The 18,832-nt window shown below is 34.3% G+C and overlaps 1 protein-coding gene across 1 annotated transcript; it reads left to right on the top strand.

Annotated features, from left to right (window-relative positions):
• Positions 1 to 14,886: 14,886 nt before the first annotated feature.
• Positions 14,887 to 18,431, top strand: LOC149181629 (WRKY transcription factor 72A-like). Its single transcript, XM_089414273.1, has 5 exons — positions 14,887 to 15,156; positions 15,923 to 16,122; positions 16,205 to 16,718; positions 16,997 to 17,110; positions 17,374 to 18,431. Exons 1-5 carry the CDS (start codon positions 14,887 to 14,889, stop codon positions 18,421 to 18,423), a joined length of 2,148 nt encoding a protein of 715 aa, XP_089270399.1. The 3' UTR covers positions 18,424 to 18,431.
• Positions 18,432 to 18,832: the final 401 nt, after the last annotated feature.

The raw sequence follows: 18,832 nt of genomic DNA, 5'->3' as shown, positions 1-18,832 counted from the left end.
CAGCTTCCACTGTTTCTGCTGCCCCCTTTTCTTCTGCTGCCCCCTTTTCTTCTGCTGCTTCCACTATCTCATCCTCAGGTTATACCATATACCAATAACTCCCTCAGTTCTCCATTTTTGCTGCTTTTATATGCTCCATCCCCCTGTCCATTCGTTTCCTCTTTCTTGTTGGCTCTTCGGCTTCCTTCTCCTTTGCTTCAGCTTCCTCACTTGTTGGCTTGTTTGTTGTTGTAGCTTCCTCTGTCCATTCGTTTTCACAGGACACGTTGAATCAATGAGCAAGGATCGAGTCATCCGTAGAGAACACAAGTTCAAAAACTTGTAACAACACTTCTTTTCCAATGATTGTGGGCATACACAGGGATGGCATTTTTTAATGGACAGCCACGTCCTTATCATAATCATAATCGCCATGATTTGGTTTCTCAAGCTATCGGGACTGTTCCTTAGAGTATTTCCACCTCCACACTTAAGAATCGAAGCCACCCTTTTATCAGTGGTTTATAATCAACCATCGGAAGCCACCAACTGAGCCTTTAATCAACCATCACCAAGCTGTTTAATCAACCCGCCACACTTATAGACATATATGGAAATACCATAAAACCCCTCATGGCCATATGCAACCATATAATATCAATACACAGAACTAGCATAAAAACCACTTAACTCAATGTACGCGGATCTCAAGGATTATATGGCTGCTTTCATAAATTCGGCGGGTCCAGATTTCGCAACCATAACAAAACTCTTAAGGCCTGACCTCCGATGAGGAGCGGACCTGATGCTCTTTTAGACTCCCTTCTATACTGGTTTTAGGTCCGATGTATATCGGCACTTGCTATAAACAATAGTCCCGATCCTCCGACGGAACGCGGACCCGACGCCTTCTTATACTCCTTGTCTCTATATTGAATTCGGGTCCAGGATATCGGCAGGTTCGCTTCGGTGGATTTGTAACGCGAAGGTTTAGTGGACCCGATCTCCCTTTAGGCTGCTCTCTAATATGATTTCGGATCCGGATGATTTCGGCAATCACTATAAAGAATAGACCCATTCCTCCGATGTAACACGGGCCCGATGCCTCCTTACATTTCTTTCTAAAATGACTTCGGGTCCAGGATATCGAGGTTATCCCGACCTCTTGCAATGCGATAGTTCTGCGGACCCGACGGCCCATTCAACTGTTCTGTATATTATTTCGGCTCTGTTTATGGGCGTACAGTCCTAAGCTCTTGCAGACCTGATAACCTTTAATGACCTATTCTATAATGATTTCGGGTCCGGCTTTTCGGCAGGTTCGCATCCTCCATTCTCCATTCCCCGATCGCCGATTTAGCAAAATATATATATATATATATATATATATATATATATATATATATGTCATCGGGTCCATATGTGCCGAAACAAATTTAACTTGTGTTGTTTCCGCCAAAAAGGAAAAGGCCTTTGATTATTATAAATGCATATATGTAGATTTTGGGCGCCCGAACAACTCCCGATAGTATTAATGAAGGCATATATGGGCTTTGATCACCCGAAAAACTCCTGGTAATGTCATCTGAGGCATATATGGCTCTGTTTGCTTCATTTGCTCCTCTGATGGCTCCTCTTGCTCCAATGGCTCCTCTTGCTCCGATATGCTCCAATAGCTCCTCTGATGGCTCCTCTTGCTCTGGCACTCCTCCGATATGGCTCCTCTTGCTCTGATATATGTGGCTCCTCCGATATGGTCTGCTCCTCCTGTCTCCTCCTCTTGAATATTGCCATATTGACATCAATGTCAATCTGTGTCCAACACATTATGAAATCACCTATGTTGGTGTTGTAAATAATAACATAATAGTATTTAGTATAGTCCTTCATGGTTAGAATTTAAAAGTGTGTTGATTGTGGTGCTTGGAAATTTTAAGGTAAATTATCATATTCTGCCTTTTAAATATCACAATTGTAAAACATGACAATATATATTTAAGAATTCGCTCTAATTTTGAATTTATTAGTACATGTAAAAAAAATAATAAATAATCTACAAACATGCCTGTGAAAAGAAAAGGAGAGTATGTATGGATTGTAACTTTTTAATGAGGCTTCATTTCTGAATATGAACAATGGCTTCTCTCACGATTCAAAACCTATTGGGCTGATACAATGCTTTCACTGATTTGTCTCCCCTCTAGTGGCTGATAGTAAGTGGGGACTGACATGAGAAATCTATGCATAAGCACAATGAATGAATTCATTTATTTACTTGTATATTTCAATTTAAAATTGTTGAAGTATGTGCAACATAGATTGAAAACTCTTTGGCATGACTTGGAAATCCTACATGGGAAAAAGTAGTTTGCATGAGCTTAAGAAAATAACTACTCATTTGGAACTACATAGAAGAGTTAAATCATTGTGTATAATGATTTCTGTATATGAGAAAAGGTAATTTTCTACCTGCAATTTTAGTTTATTTTCTTGGCCTAATTTTTCATGTAATTATCCAAATTAGTCATGCTTGAGCATGTGGAGATTGTTGTTTTCAGAAGTGAAGGTAAAACACATATATATGCATGATAGAAACTAGATGTACATAAAAGGAAACTTGGGAAAAAAATGATATTATGTTTTGAAATGAATGACAAGGAGGAACTAGAATGGTTTTGGTTAAAACTCTATCACAATCACTACCATTTGATAATAAATCCCAAATCTATGACATCCATAAGATGTACCAGTTGATGAGCCTTCTAGAAAACTATATTAGAATTAATTATTCTAATAGGTAAAAATTTAAACAGGGATTGGTGAATAGAAGCAAATTATGAATGGTACAATTTATGTGTAGATGCATGGCTAAATAAAATCTCACATAATACCTGAAAGGAGGATTATATAATGGAGGAAGTCGATGATTGTATCATAGTTTTATCATTGTGTAATGATACATATACCCATGTATTGTCATGGATTGTTTTGTATGTTGTTACCATAGTATGGTTAACTAGTCATTAAGATAAACATGTCTGAAGAGAATCTTGCCTAATATCCATGTATAGTAATGAGTCATATGAATCTTCCATGTAAGCACTTCCTGATGAATTATTGTATTGTTCTTGGATTCGTTATTAAATCTTATGGTCTCTTACATGTTGAAATAATGTAAAAGTCATTATACAATATCCATAAAGATGTTGGTTACCCCAATGCTTATTAAGGGGGAGTATGTTTTGTAGAAGGAAAGAGCATGATTGAGCTAATGATTATGTTGTTAAAGTAGTGTCGAGTTGTTGTGGCATTGCGATAGATTGTATGTTTTTGTTTCTTAGATGTTGGGAATACCTGTTTGTCCAAAGATTGATGGTTTGTGACCTGTAGAATCAATGTTGTACTGCTAGCAATGCTTACGAATATGCATAGCATGTAAAGATTTGGCTTTTTCCTCCATGTATGCGATTTGAGTTGCTTGAACTATATTGAAGCTATATTTTGTTAGAATACATGCACAGGTTGTTATGTTCCAATGATAAATAGGTAGCTATGCATGAAGAACTTCTGATTATGTTTAAGAGCCAGGAAACTGAAAGATATAGTACTTAATCTCATGGAAAATCATATAAGTTATAGCATGACATGTGCCTAAGTGAGTAAATGACAAAAACATTAATGGTATTAGAGTTTGATTAAGATCAATGACAAGTAATTCATATGGGATGAAGATATCATTACTTGAGTGGCACACTTAAATATTTTGCCTTCATGAGTGAAAGAATCACAATTCTCAGAAAACTAGACTATGATAAAACCAGAAAAGAAATTTACCATGCTTATTAGGAATTATGTGGTAATTGATTCTAGTCAAATATTAAAGTTTGGTAATCATGTCACAAAAATTATAAATGGTATAATTTCTATGAAAATATTATACCATGGTAAAGGTTTTTAGGAAATAGTGTTATGATGGTGAGAACATGTTATAGTACAAGACTATATAATCTGTACAAATTGTCTTTCAATTTAATCCTTTGATTAATGCATCTACATACAATGCAATTTGTTCTTAGGTTGGAAGAAAGTGTGATTAAGGGGAACTTAACTTAACAGATTATTATATACCATGACATATGCATCTTTCATTGGATATGCATAACGATCCCTAAAAGTATCCCTGAGTACAACAATATAAAAAAACCATGGTAATTAATAAGAAGCACAATTTGTATGTTATGGACCACTGGGCAATTAAATGATATCTAACAATCTATTTAAATAGATTGATAACATACAATTTGAAATGCATAATTTGTACCAATAAATTTTGGGAGGTTATCTTATTGGATTGTATTGATAATGTGTGTGGACAACATAAGAAATGTTTCATAATTCAAATAGGAATTCATAAAATGGATAACTCATCTTTTGGTTAACGGTTATTTAATGTTAAAGAGGAGCTAACATGTAAGTAATCTGAGATCATAAACACTAACAACTAAAAGGGGTGTAGGAAAGTAGTAAAAACTTTCATGTATAACTACACTAAATTATGCATGGCCAACAAGTTGTTCAGAGATAAAAAGGGAAATTGTAAATCATATGCGATGAATTAATTAAGAATGAAGTATGATCTGATGAATATTAAACTTCAAAAGCTATGAGTTAATAGTCTGCTTTAGAACATTAAGCAGAAGGTATGATTAAGATGAAAAGATGCATGAATACAATACTATGCTACTGATATTGTGTTACAACCAAATGAAATCTAAAAATGATCTGCACTTGACATAAAACTTTCTTGGATTACAGAAATGAACCATGCTCATGGGAATTCCTTATAAACTAAGCACGGTTGTTCTATTTATCAGAAATAGATAAAGGAATGTTTGGCATGATTCTAACATAGTGGAAAACATGTGGTTAAAACTTATGTCATGTAGGTGATACCATGAGGATGGTATGATGGGTTGTAGCAAAGATGGTACTTCGTACAATAGTACATAGGTACCCCTATGATTACGTGTGTTATATGATTGAAATAGGATATGTATATCGAAGCGTATAATATATCTTGTGTGCGGGTATTCATGAAGACGTTGGGCAGATGCCTGGCAACCAACCTGGAGGTTGCACAAAATAAGGAAAGTAAGGAGTGGTTCAAGGATAAATAACAATGGTTAATTTCTATTTTGCATACATAGGATTATGATGAATATATATGATGAAAATATACAATGAAAATATATTGTTATGTGAACTAATTTTTTATGACATTGCATGCATATTGATGTGGAAAATATGCTAATAGATGTGTTGTATGTAGAGAAACTACAATAGGCAGGTGTTCGACAAGAATACAAATTCTTGGAAGAATGACAAAAGAGAACCTGCATTCTTCAAATAAAATGAAAAATGAGCAATAGCTGCTTTAGTAATATTGAGTAACAAATCATGATATTTATCATAGTTAAATTTCTGCATCTATAACTTCTCATGGATGGTTTGAAAATAATGTTACAGGTAGCTATGGGAGGAGATATGTTAGATCACTCCTTGTAACCGATGTACATCAGAAGATTTGCATTAGATGGCAAAGCCATGAGAGCTGTGGATTCAGAAAACATCTACCTATCAACGAGGACATGATGCATTGATACACCGAGAAAAATGTAATGTTTAAGGGGGGGAGTATGTAACACCCCTCCCTTGTGTGTTAAATTATTGTAAACCTAAGCTGAGGAAAGGTAGGTGTGACACCCCTCCTTTTGGGTTAAACTATTTTAAACCTAAACTGAGTAAAGCTAGGTGTGATACCCTCCTTTATAGGTTAATTATTTTAAACCTAAGTTTAGGAAAGATAAGTATGATATGTAATATGAAAATCAAATAGGTTATTAAATAAATTAATAAAATAAATTAGTTGGAGGGTGGAGTACCAAGAGAAGAGATTCTTTCCAAATCACATTCAGGAATGGGATATATATAAATATTTCATGATAAATCTTCTAGATGTGATTCTAGATAAGCTTGGATGGATTGGAGATAAATATCCATCTAACATAACACCTTTGTGGGAGATAAAGGAAATATTTTATGAGGAAAAGCCTTATCGGAGATAAAGACAAGCTTTTCTGAAAAAGACCTAGGCAAATCGAAAAATGCATAAAAGCAGGATGCAACTAATGGAAACTAAATCATGAAAGAGAGTATTAAATACCCAGTGCATTGAACAATTGAGGACAGTTGATCATTGGAAAGAACCTCAACTCGGCGGGAATCAGAGGTGATTCATGGTTGGGTGGTGGTGCTCTGCTCACAAGTGGGGTTTTAGTTGGATTCACAGGCATGGGATGTATTAATGTTTGTATCTCACTGTTTATGTCATTATATTATTTTGTTCAGTTATAGAGATTCTACAATAATTGTTGGTATGGAAGAGTTGTGGTTTATACATATGGCGATTATGGATTTTTAATGTATTTCATGTTAAAATCAGTAGAAGGATTAAGTCATGTGAATTCAATGTAGTATTGGATATGTTGCCCCGTTTTGGCTTATGTATTAGTATGATGCTATTTTTATTTTTTGTGATTGATTTCATTCTAATGCATGTGGATGAGTGAGATATCCAGTGAATCTAATGGTGATCTTCATTATGTTAGTGAAGTAACGTGGTCTGTTTTTAGTGTTCTATAAATTCTGTAGTTTAACATTGAAGATAGTGATAGATGCATGCATATCATTATGGTATAATGTAATTAACATAATAGTCTATGATGGTCAAATTATCTATTGCATAGATACTCAATGAGGCTAGATACTCAATGAGGCTAGATTTTCATTATGTATGTTTCTTAGAATTTATTGTATTATGGTACTGATGGAATATTATTATGCATGTGATTAAGTGAGTTAATGGCTTTTATAAAGTTTAAGCATGCATATGGTAATTAGGATTATTAGTATTGAGGAAGTTATTGGCATGAGATATGCATGCATGCAAAACCATTAGGAAGTAAGATCTATATATATAACCAATGGTCAAGGATATCGATACCATGCATGCCACAAGAGGTTTGATGGCTGCATGTTATAGCTCCTCCTTCCTCCCAACTGTGCTTGTGTTTATAAAATCATTTGAGGAAGATGAGATAATGTGTCTATGGTATAAAGTTACTGCCTAAATGTGATGTAGCAATCTCACTAAGAGAAAAGAACATGGAATCTTAACTATAGGTAACTTTTAAATATTTATGGGCTTAGGGGCTATTTTTCCGAGTAAGACATTAAGGTACGTTATATATATATATATATATATATATATATATATATATATATATATATAATTTATGTTTCACCATGGTATCCAATTTATTCATTTTTTTTTAATTCCAAAAAAAACAAAGTTAACGCACTTAATAATTGTGTAAAAGTAAATTTTAATTCACTAGGAAAGGTTGGGCTTTATTCTTCCACCAAATATTTTACAATGTCCATTTTCACTTGTATTACTCTCATTTAACGTTATATTAATATTTATTTATGAATAGTAGTGGGAATTCCTTTCTCTTATTTATGATAACACTTTTCATTTCTTATGAGTGCCTAACTGGTTGAATGATGTCTTTCAGGCCAGAGCACTTAAATTCTTTTATATACATACATTATCCAAACTTGATTCCAATATTGAGTTATACATTATATTTATGTTATTAATGTGAATAGAAGTTGCCCTTACCTACAATGTAATGTTGTTTAGATTAATGTGTTGGTATATTTTTTTATGGCAGAACCTTTCGGATAGTCATCTACAATTCATGTATTGAATCACACATTAAGAACTAATTGTCACGAGATTGACAAAGGTCATCATTTAGGTTTTGATCTGACGGCGGGAATTCATGGGTTTTAGTTATGGGTAATGACCTCCCTCTTAACCCACCTCTAGATCTGAGTTGCATCGTCTCACCTTCTGATGAGCTCTAATACTTTTACTCGTGTTTTTTCTCACTATTACTCACTATAACATGGTGTTACAACTTTGAGAATTTCGCTGAGATAGGTAAAGGTACTCTAGTTGTAACAATTTCCTTCCTTGCCAATTGAATACCGTAAATTTTTCATAAGCGATTATGCATACCTCATCCTTTGACTTTTTTTTTTCATTTCCTTCTAGTCCCATATTATGGGATAACTTAGGGTTTACCAGCTCCTATTCTGAGCTTATATTTACAATTACTCCCAAGAGAGACATTATGGATTTAATATGGAAAATTTTGCTTTTAATGGGTGCTTTGGGATCTATAAATAAATCACAGTGAGTATAAAGTTATTTTTCTTCGAGATACCTTCAACATATCTTTCTTGGTATTTTCTAAATTCTTTCTTTGACAAATATGATTGTTATGTTTAATAATTATAGAGATTATGCACATTATGAGTTCTTTTTCCTCAGGTAAATGCTCTTATGATTAGGGTTATCATTCTTTAATTTGCTTCTTCCTATGAGTTTACACTGATAACATTTTTTTTGGTTTTTCTCTTATCAGAACTACAAGATTTGACTTTCAAAAATAATAAAAGTTAGGGCCTTTAGGACGATATGGTGTTGTAATTAGACCAAGTTCTCACACCATTTTTATTTTATATATATTTATAAGTCTTTATGGATGAAGGCCTTGTTTAGTATGGGAACCCTTCATCCTGGGGTTTAACATCCTTTTCAAAGGCTATTTAGTTTTGAAATGTTTATTTTCTTCATAATGTGTCTACGCCCTCTCATGACCTTGGCGTTACTTTTCCTAGCTATGCCCTTCACAGCTGCATATGAAGGTTTTCTTATGTAAATCTATTTGTTAAGATTTCCTCTTCAAATAATGTTGATCATACAAGGGTTTTATAAATATTATTTGGATATACTATATGGAGAACTATGGTCTCCTTGGTCAATTTCATTCTCTAATTTTAATTATTTTTTTCTTCTTATCCCCCTTGTATTGCTTTATTTTCCTTTGATGTTTTACTCATTATGTATAGTTTCTAATAGATTGTATTTCTAAAAATATAGCTTGAAACCATTATTTTCATAGTACTCAATTTATATCTGTAGGATAGAAAAATTTAGAGTAAAAAAAATCACCCAATATTACAATGAAGGTGGACATTCATTTAGATATTTATTTATGTTTTTTCAAGAGTTCTTAAATATTTATTTGTTTGTTTAATTTGTAGATAAGACTAGTGCAGTCGAGGGCTTGTAATTTCTTCAAAACATGTCTTTAGGGTTGAAGACTATTTCCCTTCTAGCTGAAGGAGTTAATATGGTCCATTACCCTTGGTGGCTAACCTAGACCAAAATAAGGAGTTAAAGTCTTCACTAATGATTTCATAGCCTGTGATTTTTCTAAAACAATGAAATGTACATAAAAATAAAATTTAGACACAAAAACAAAAAGTATGATGAATTTCATTCTTCTTTACTTATCTGAATATATCACTTCACCTGCCACCAACCACAGTGAGCAGAAAGGTGCTCCACCCAACCAATGAGAACTGGTACCTCTACTAGAAACCCCCCCAAATCCAACGTCACACCTTGAAAATACATTTCTTGAAAGATACCCTTCTAGGTCGACATATGATTCCACCTGATAATGTCCTGCACTGCTGAACTGAATGTCCTATCCTTAATGAATGTAACTCAAAAAATAGTTATCTTTCTTGGGCCTCCTCCTACCAGGCTCCAAGTTCACCACATTGCCTCAAGATTTTCCCCTGTTACCCTCTTCGCCAAAATTTTCCCAAAAATGAGATAATCTATCTCTAGGAGATACAGTTGTATGCAGACAACTTCCTTTTCTATTTTCCCTTCTTCGGATTTCCCTAAATTCCTTCTTAATTGTCTAGGTGTGAATTTTCTGTAGAATCCTTCCTCCACCATAATTAACATAGTTGGCCAATTGCAACATTTTATTAATATAAAATTAGAAAAACATTTATTTACATCACACATTCATACTTGACCCTTAGCATGGGCACATAGCCCTTAAAAGTAAATTCATAATAAGTTAAATGAAATATTTAAAGGTCACTAAGGGGTATTACACGGATGCAAAAATATGTCACCTTTTTTATACTAAGATTGTTGGAGGTGAAAATCACTTTTGCTTGGTTTTCCTAGCTTTTGCTCCCATTCATTCTCATTTTGAAAACATTTTTTCCATTACAAGCATTCTTGACTTGATAAATCAGCAAAACTATTGTGATCTAGGAATGTTTATTTCCCTCTTTTTGATAATAGAAATAACATACATAAGAACCAAAATTAATTCCTTGCTTCATTAAGGTCTGATAGAACATATTGATCTTACTAGACTTCCATCATCATCATCATCATCATTGTCGGCGTCATAAATCATTGCCATTATCTTATTCATGGAAAATATTAGTAAATAAATGCTTTTTTATTTAGTCAAGAAAACAAATTTCTAAATTTATTCCCTAATCACTAAACAAACGATTTTTACTCTCCAAATGTTTTGTTTTGTTAATCATATATGTCATTTAAAATCATTGATATTTTCTAAAAAATAAAGAAATGATTATATTTAAAATAACTAACCTTTTATAAAATTTAATGAGTTTATTTTGAAAGAAAAGTAATTCTTTCCTAAATTTATCTAAAAATCTATCAACTACCTTAAATTATAGATTAATATCATTTTTTCTAATTAAAATTTTTTATTACTTTTTATTAATCCATTATATGTTTATGAACAACTTGGATTGATCAATTCCAAGGGACTAGCAATAAAACCCACTATAAGAAACATGTTATCCAAATAACGTAAATTTACATGAAAACTAATCTATTATTAGCAATGCCATTGTTTTTAGTAGTTTCTAGTAAAATAACCGAGGAATGATGCTGGATTTTATTGAGGGCCCTTTTTCCCTTCTTTGTTCCATACATAAATCAACTCCAAGGAGTTACCAAGGAAATCTATAGATGATACAATAACTATATTTATTTGTTCGAATTCCAAACTCAAAGGTTCTACTACTTTAGTTGTTTCATTATGACTATTTATGTCATTTGATTCATGGAAGAATTTGTGGCCACTCATTGACAACGCTAAAAACTGAATTGTATCTTGTGCCTTTCCATCTAAGGGATGGATCTTGGCTTTTGCATGAATGGTTGTGCCTATAAGTGGTTGAGTTGAGACTAAAGGACTCATTTTAGTTGTAGGATATTTTTTTGCCACATATTGTATGTCTTGTGAGTTGAAGAAATTTTAGCCCCTTTAGGAGCATTTTGATCTTGGCATCGTTGTCACTTATTTTGGATATCCAGAGGAGGAGAGCACCCTTGAGAAGAGGGATAGCCATTATCGACATGACCCAATTGCTGACGGATCCTACAATAATATGTTGTATTGTCATATTCCATTGACTGCAAATAGATAATAACATTCCACTCAAGTAAGATTTTTCCTAGCAATCCTTTATTAAGATAAATTTCAATGGATATTCGAGAAAATGTCACAATACCCTTCTCAAGACTTTCTATGTGTACTTTAATAAAATGACTGATGAATTTCCCACATTAGCTAAGATTTTTCAGATGACGTTGATGAAGGTGAAAATTTTGGATTCTTACTCAAACTAGAGTGATCATAGTTAGCATAGAGAGAGGGTTTAAGATGAGCAAACCTAGTTCTGAAAGAAAGACTAGCATGGCCCCAAAACAAAGGTACTTCATCATAAAGCTTGGATAATCCTTCATATTTTTATAATACACCATAGAAAACCTTTCAAACATAAAAATAGATTTGTATTTGTGGAGCAAGTTTGAAGCACCAACTACTAGAGCGTAGACGTTGTAGGTCATAATGCATTAAATCATTAGATAATCGCATACATCGAATAACCAATTTAAGCATCATCGCATTGAAGATAATCCACTTTAATAGCTGGGATGTTTTTCTCATGATCCACAATGATGGTTGTCCCTGAGATCTCTTTGAGAATCACCTATGTGGGCTTGGGCTTAAGGGTACCCTTAAAAGATTTGGGTTGGGAGGAAGAGGATGCACCCCACCTTTCTCTCCACCTCTTAGCCTTAAAACTAAATGAACCAATGCATCATTGGTTCTCCCATGCTCGTTGATTGATTTTAGATCTTTAAGCTTCCAACATCTATTTAAGAGACAAATGTTTCCATATGGGATTCTCATCCAATATTGTATCATGGTTGTGAGTGAAGCGACAAGATCTTTGACATTAACCTACAAGTACAAGGATCCCTCTAAGAGTGGTCTCTCAGAGACAGTAAACCCTTCACTTCATTGTTTCAAGAGGAGCCCTTCATTGAAAAAAAATTCCTTTGTTTTACCACATATTAAGGAAGATCTACTTTCTAATTCAGTGTTGCTAAGAAGACAATGTCATTATCATAGCATAAACCCCTTCTCAAGATCTTGAATCTCGCACTATGAATCAATCTAGTTAGAGGAGATATTGTGGTTGGGGCATTGCTTGTTTCACCCTTCACCTTGGCTATAAGCAGAGGGTAGCCCTCTATGGAAGTGAGCCCTCAAAAAATTATTAGAAGCCGAATAATCATACGAGGCCTTCAAAGGGGAGATGACTTTCACACTCAAAAGCACGACACCCCAATACAAGAAAATGGTAAAGTCAAAGATGGTGGCAGGAGGCACTGAATATAAGGTTGCGGAGGCTATAATTTTTGCACAACAAAAACTTTCAATGGTAAATAGACACAATTACCCTAAAATTATACATTATATATGCCAGATTTATTTATTTAAAACAAAAAATTAAATAATAATAATTATTGTAATTTAAAGTAATAATAATTGTTAATTTTGTGTATTTTATTGAATAAAATACATAAAAGTGTTATATAAAATATTAAAAAAAATATATTTGATATCTAAATTAACTAATATCTACATTGTTTCCATTACGATCTAATTCCACTAGCTATGAAAACATATAATATAATTCTCCAAATTTATAATTATTAAATCTTATGAAAGATGAGCTGCACACTCAAAAGTGTGACACTCGGCGAGGAGTAAATGGTAGAATCAAAATGGTGGAAACGAGTTAAAGTAGGGCTGTAGAGGCCTTAGCTATTGCAGTGCAAAAAAATTCAGTGCTAGATAGGTAGAATTACCATAAAGTTATAAGTTATCCAATAAAGATTTATTTATTTATAATATAAATTTGAAAAAAAAAATTATTGTAAATTACCTTAATAATAATTTTTAGTTTCGAATATTTTATATGATAAAGTACATAAAAGTGTTGAATATTTTATTTGATAACTTTTATGTAAAATATTATAAAAAAGTTTGTTGAATAATTTGTTTGATAGAATATATAAAAGTGTTATGTAAAATATTATAATTTCTTTTGTTAATCTCTAAATTAACTAATATCTACATTGTTTCCATTACAATATAATTTCATTAATCATCAAAAAATATAATATAATTTTTAAAATTTACAATTATTAAATATTATAAAAGATTACCAGTATCACAAGAAAAATATAACTCGAAAACTAAATTAGTGAATTTGGATGATATTTTTTCCTCAGTGTTGCGTTGCATCATTTTAAAATTAAGGATGTTAGTATAATGGTTTAATTTGTATTTGGTATTTATATAGCAATTTTATAAAAAATATAATTTGCATGAAAATTTAATAATTATATATTTAAATGTTAGTGTAATGGTTTAATTTGTATTTGGTGTCTACGTAGCAAATTTATAAAAAATAATATATTTATTTAATAATTTGCATGAAAAATTAATAATTATATATTTAAATGTGAAAAATGAAAGGAAAAAATATTAATATTTCAAATTACATGAGCTTACAAAAATATACCAATCTCTTTTATTTATAACTATAATTAAAAAACAAATTGATCAACCAAATAGATTAATTAAACATCATGTGATTAAGATTTAAAAATAGAGTGTTGAACCGTTCATATGTTTTATTTCGAGCTAAAGGATTAAGGCGTGAACCTGAAGGCAAAGAAGCCTACATTTAAAAATTCTGAAAGGAGACGTCACGGCTTTGAAAGACCTGGACATGGATGGACAATTACGAACCAGTTCGAAGGGAAGAGTACATTGCAGCCAAAGAAGGCCACATTAAAGAATTGTTGAAGGGGAAGACGTCCACGCCTATGGAAGACCTGGACATAGATGGACAGTAAGGAACCTGTTGGAATGGAAGACATTGCTGGTAGGTTTGTCGGTGGGAGTGTTGACCAGGATTCATTATTTTTTATTCCACAAATTGGCTGCCATTGTTAGAACAGGTAAACGTTTTGACACGTCTGAGCGCACGGGAATACATAGAAAATGATACAAATTCTGAAGTTGGGAGGTTGACATTTCATTTTATGAATAAGAAATTCGATATAGTTTGAGTGAATCGGCGGTGTTCATGTTCGAAATTGTTTTTTTCCAGGGGTCAAATTCTTCATTTGCAGCTTAGAGAATCCATTTGGGGCAAAAATTAGTTTGTTAATTTAGACGATGTAGATGAAAATAAAGGTGAGTGGATATATCTTCGCGCTTCTTCATTCCAATCCAATTAAATTTCATCGCGTGGAAGCCATGAAACACTGGCTCCAAACTTCTTTATGTCCGTACGGACCTCGACAGTGAGAACGGTTTGATTGGATTTTGTTTGTATTGCTTTCATGTTTTTTTCAAAACGGGAAATCACTTGATAAAGCTCGCCCTCTCCGGCAGATTTTCTTCAATTGGAAGTTATAAAGTCAAAGCCTCTGGTTTTGGTTTGATTATGGCTCAGGAGTCCATCAAAACTAATCTCAATCAGATAAAGAAAATGGCTATGGAAGAGAGGTTGGATAGAGTTAAAGATATTGATCGGTCTGTTCGGCTGGAAGAAGAAAATGATGAAGGGGATGAAGACCACGTGTCAGATTTCGGGGACAAGTTTAAATCGGCCTTGCTGTATAAGTTAGAGCGATCTGAGCACGAGGAAACCGACGGTGCTGAGACTTCTAAAGAGATCCGTGATAGTTACTATCATGATAATTTCGCTTCCTTAAGGGTTTCCATTCCCACAAGCTCTCCAATAGATGGAAAAATGAAGGTACTTTTCATATCTCTTTGTTTTTCCCTGCCTGATTGCAACTATTAACTGGGGTTAGGTCATTTTTATTTTGGTTTCAAGCACATTAATCTTTCATATCAAGAGTTTGAGACCTGTACACGGTCTTTCAGTCGCAATAAACGAACATCAGCGTTCCAATATAGGATGACCCATTGCGAGAAACACTAGATCACTCAATGAAAATGAATCTGAGTTTAAATTCCCCAGTCTAGGAAGGGAGAATTATAATTATCTAAGTGGAAATTAGAATATTCAGTACTATTTAAATACAGATTATTCTTTCATGCATTAATAGAAATGGTTTAAATCTTGTTTCTAAAATATCTTTGATAGAACTATCTTCTTGTGTAGAGCTCAGCGCCGAAAATAATAAATATTTTGCAGTTCTAAACATGTTTCGTAAAACGATTTTCCTGTTTAAAGCTCAGAGTTTCAGACTCTCTAAACTATTGAGATTTTCACGCTTCATTCAGTTTTTTTAATTTACTTGCTGTAACACAAGGTGCAATTACTGCACAAGTACCTAATCTTGAAAATCTGTTTTTTGCCAAAGCAAACATAAGTTCTCTTGAATTTCCACAAACTTAATCATCCGAACTGTCGGTTCATCCATCGTCCCCATTGACATCCCAAATCTCAACTAGAGGACAACGTGTGAAATGTTTACTCTATATTTCGATAGCCTTAGCTTCTTGCGATATATAGATTGTATGAGTGACTTATTTATTTGATTATTTGTTAACAGATGGAAAGTTTGGGCATAGAAATGTGCCGACTAAAAGAGGAGAATGATACTTTGACAAAGGAATTTGCCCGGATATTCAGCAATTATCATAATCTCCAGATGGATCTGTTCAGAGTTATGCAGCAAAAGCAGGAAGACAATGCCCAACTGAGACAGCAGGTGAGTTTGACAAATACTGATCATGAACAATTAAGATCGATGTATGGGATAGATCAATGCTTAGAATATACAGATTCTAAATTCAGTAGCATCTGCTTTTCGGTGCTTACTTCAATGGATTAGCTCTGTTGAAGGAGATGATAATTGTTGTTCCATTGCAATTCAGGATTCGCAACGCCCTGAAGATGAATCGCAAATAGTGGCACTCTCTCTCTGCACAAATCCACCTGAAGAAACCACGGCATCTGCAGAAACTGAAAAATTGATGCTCAATAAAAGCAAAGGAACACTTGTGGATTGGGGACCAGTAAAGAATCTGAAGGGCTTAAACCTAACATTAGAATTAAAGGACGAAGAAACAAGCGCAGAGTCTGTTGACGGGACCCTCTCGCCGAGTGGTACTCCCACAAGATCAGGTTGCGGTTTAATAAAGACGGACACCGTGCAAGGCCAGGCATGCCTTAGTCCTGAAAGCAGTTCTCTGGTTATGGATGAAAGTATGTATGCACAAGAAGGTGGATCTTGGACGCCAAACAAAACAATGAAGACTTCGCATGACACGAGCAAGAACGAAGAAACTGCACCCCCTGTGAGAAAAGCCAGAGTATCTGTGCGGGCTAGATGCGAAACACAAACAGTAAATCCTTTGATCTAAACTACTGTACCACAGGATTTCAATGAGAAAATTTGATAGTGTAGAAAATACCAACATTGTTGAACGCAGAAAGTTGTATATCTAACAAGGAGAACCCAATGAAATAAATGCAAAACATATTGTAAATAAAACATCCATGATATATATAACATAGATATAGCATGTTGCAGATACATTACCCGCAATTTCTGTTGAACTCTTCAATAAGTTTCCAATGAATTTTGAGAGCATTGCGTAATAATTTCCATTTCACTTCGCAGATGAACGACGGTTGTAAATGGCGGAAGTATGGTCAAAAAATAGCCAAGGGCAATCCTTGCCCCAGGGCATATTATCGGTGCACAGTCTCCCCAGGATGTCCGGTCCGGAAGCAGGTCAGTATGATTTTATTAACCTGTTAAAGGAACATATGGTTATATACAAGATGTTTATAAAGGGTGTTTTAGAATTTTAAAAGGAACGACGTTTTAGAATGTTAAACTGAACATTGGGTTTGATAAAATGCATAGAAACAGTTTTAATTTTCTTGTCTCGGCCCATAGACCTGAAATCTTTCGAAAGTACTTACTCTAATTCTCTAACATTGTGATTAACCTAATAAATTTGGTTTAAATCTTGTATTTCTTGCTATATGCAGGTACAAAGATGTCCTGAAGACATGTCTATATTGATCACCACATACGAAGGGACGCACAATCACCCTCTTCCTATTGCTGCAACTGCCATGGCTTCCACTACTTCTGCAGCAGCTTCCATGCTTACTTCTGGTTCTACATTAAGCCTAGAAGCCATGAATGCCAACTCATACTTTCTTGGGGCCGGGAATAAAAGAATTGGTCAACTCGTTGCCCTTAGTCCTAACATGTCCACTTCAGCCAGTTCACTTCCTTCAATCACGTTGGACCTCACAAATAATCCTTATCCACAATCAATCCTGCGCATGCGGGGATCAGCAGGACCGTCATTAACTACCAACTTCCCCACCTCATTTCGATATCCATCGGCCGGTTCGGGATTGCTTTCTCATAGCAGCTCGATTATGGGTTCCGACCATTCATTAACACCGCCCTCAGGGTCAAATCTCTGGAATAATAATAGCGTCTACTACAGCCAACCTCATTCATACAGCAAGCCTTCTCCTCTTGGCGCAAAGTATGATATGGCTAGCCAGCAGTTCCTGCAACAACGACCAACAACAATTGATCCTTCAAGAGCGATTCAAGGGGCTTCATCAAGATATTCTACGCAAAGTTTGATTCAAAACATCATTGCAGAGGCGGCTGCAAATTGCAATAATTCACGCGGATCACAGCATTCTTTAGCTGATACTGTCGGTGCTACAACTGCTGCTATTACATCGGATCCCAACTTCACAGCTGCACTTGCAAATGCTATCACCTGCGTGATCAGTCAAGGCACTACAAAATCTCAGTCAGGATCAACCGATAAGACATTAATATCTACCAATGGTGATGATCAGCTCTCCCTTCCCAGAAAATGGAAAGAATCAATGCTTGCCTTATATGCGACGGATCATTCTGCAAGTGCAGCGAGTGCAACATCCCTTTCGGCTTGTCAATCCAACGTCCCTTTTTCTGCTTCCTCTATCCCTTTCTCGACTAAGAAGTGGCCTAAAACTTATTGGGACAATCAAAACCTCTCAGGGTCATCGAACAGTAGTACTTGATCTGACCCATCAAGAAGCTGAGTGGTCACCAGAAGCTGCTTACTATCTTCTCTTGCATTAGCCATATCAAAGAAAACTTTGTTTACTACATGAATTGGACTGAACGATACAATCCAGCTAGCTGACAAACACCAGTTGATTGGTTTGATTTCGCTGGATTTCTCTGTACGTTTGTAATTTAGTTCTCAATTTTGCGGCCTTCATTACATGTGTATTAACTCATCTGATGAAACTTCTTAAACATTATATGTGGATTAAATTTGTGTAATTTCTGTTCTCAACTGTAAACATTTTGGAATGATTGAGGGTTTTAGCATATTGCATCAAATGCAGGCATTTTCTACGAAGTCCACGCAGAACAACTGCTCATATTATTTCCTTAGGAAAGCCTCTAATCGTAAAAATGTTA

The sequence above is a fragment of the Pinus tabuliformis genome, chromosome 3_2 (assembly GCF_031772625.1).
Source record: "Pinus tabuliformis cultivar Carrire ecotype Pingquan chromosome 3_2, CPIR1, whole genome shotgun sequence".
NCBI lineage: Eukaryota > Viridiplantae > Streptophyta > Pinopsida > Pinales > Pinaceae > Pinus > Pinus tabuliformis.
Note: the sequence above shows the minus strand (reverse complement) of the source record. Positions and strands in the feature narration are given on the sequence as shown.

What these genes read in the sequence shown, in the direction of transcription:
- LOC149181629 (XM_089414273.1), top strand. Translation starts at nt 14,887, where the DNA reads ATGGCTATGGAAGAGAGGTTGGATAGAGTTAAAGATATTGATCGGTCT. An exon ending in CAATAGATGGAAAAATGAAG is followed by an intron (nt 15,157 to 15,922) that starts GTACTTTTCATA and finishes ATTTGTTAACAG; the next exon opens with ATGGAAAGTTTGGGCATAGA. An exon ending in GATGTCCGGTCCGGAAGCAG is followed by an intron (nt 17,111 to 17,373) that starts GTCAGTATGATT and finishes TGCTATATGCAG; the next exon opens with GTACAAAGATGTCCTGAAGA.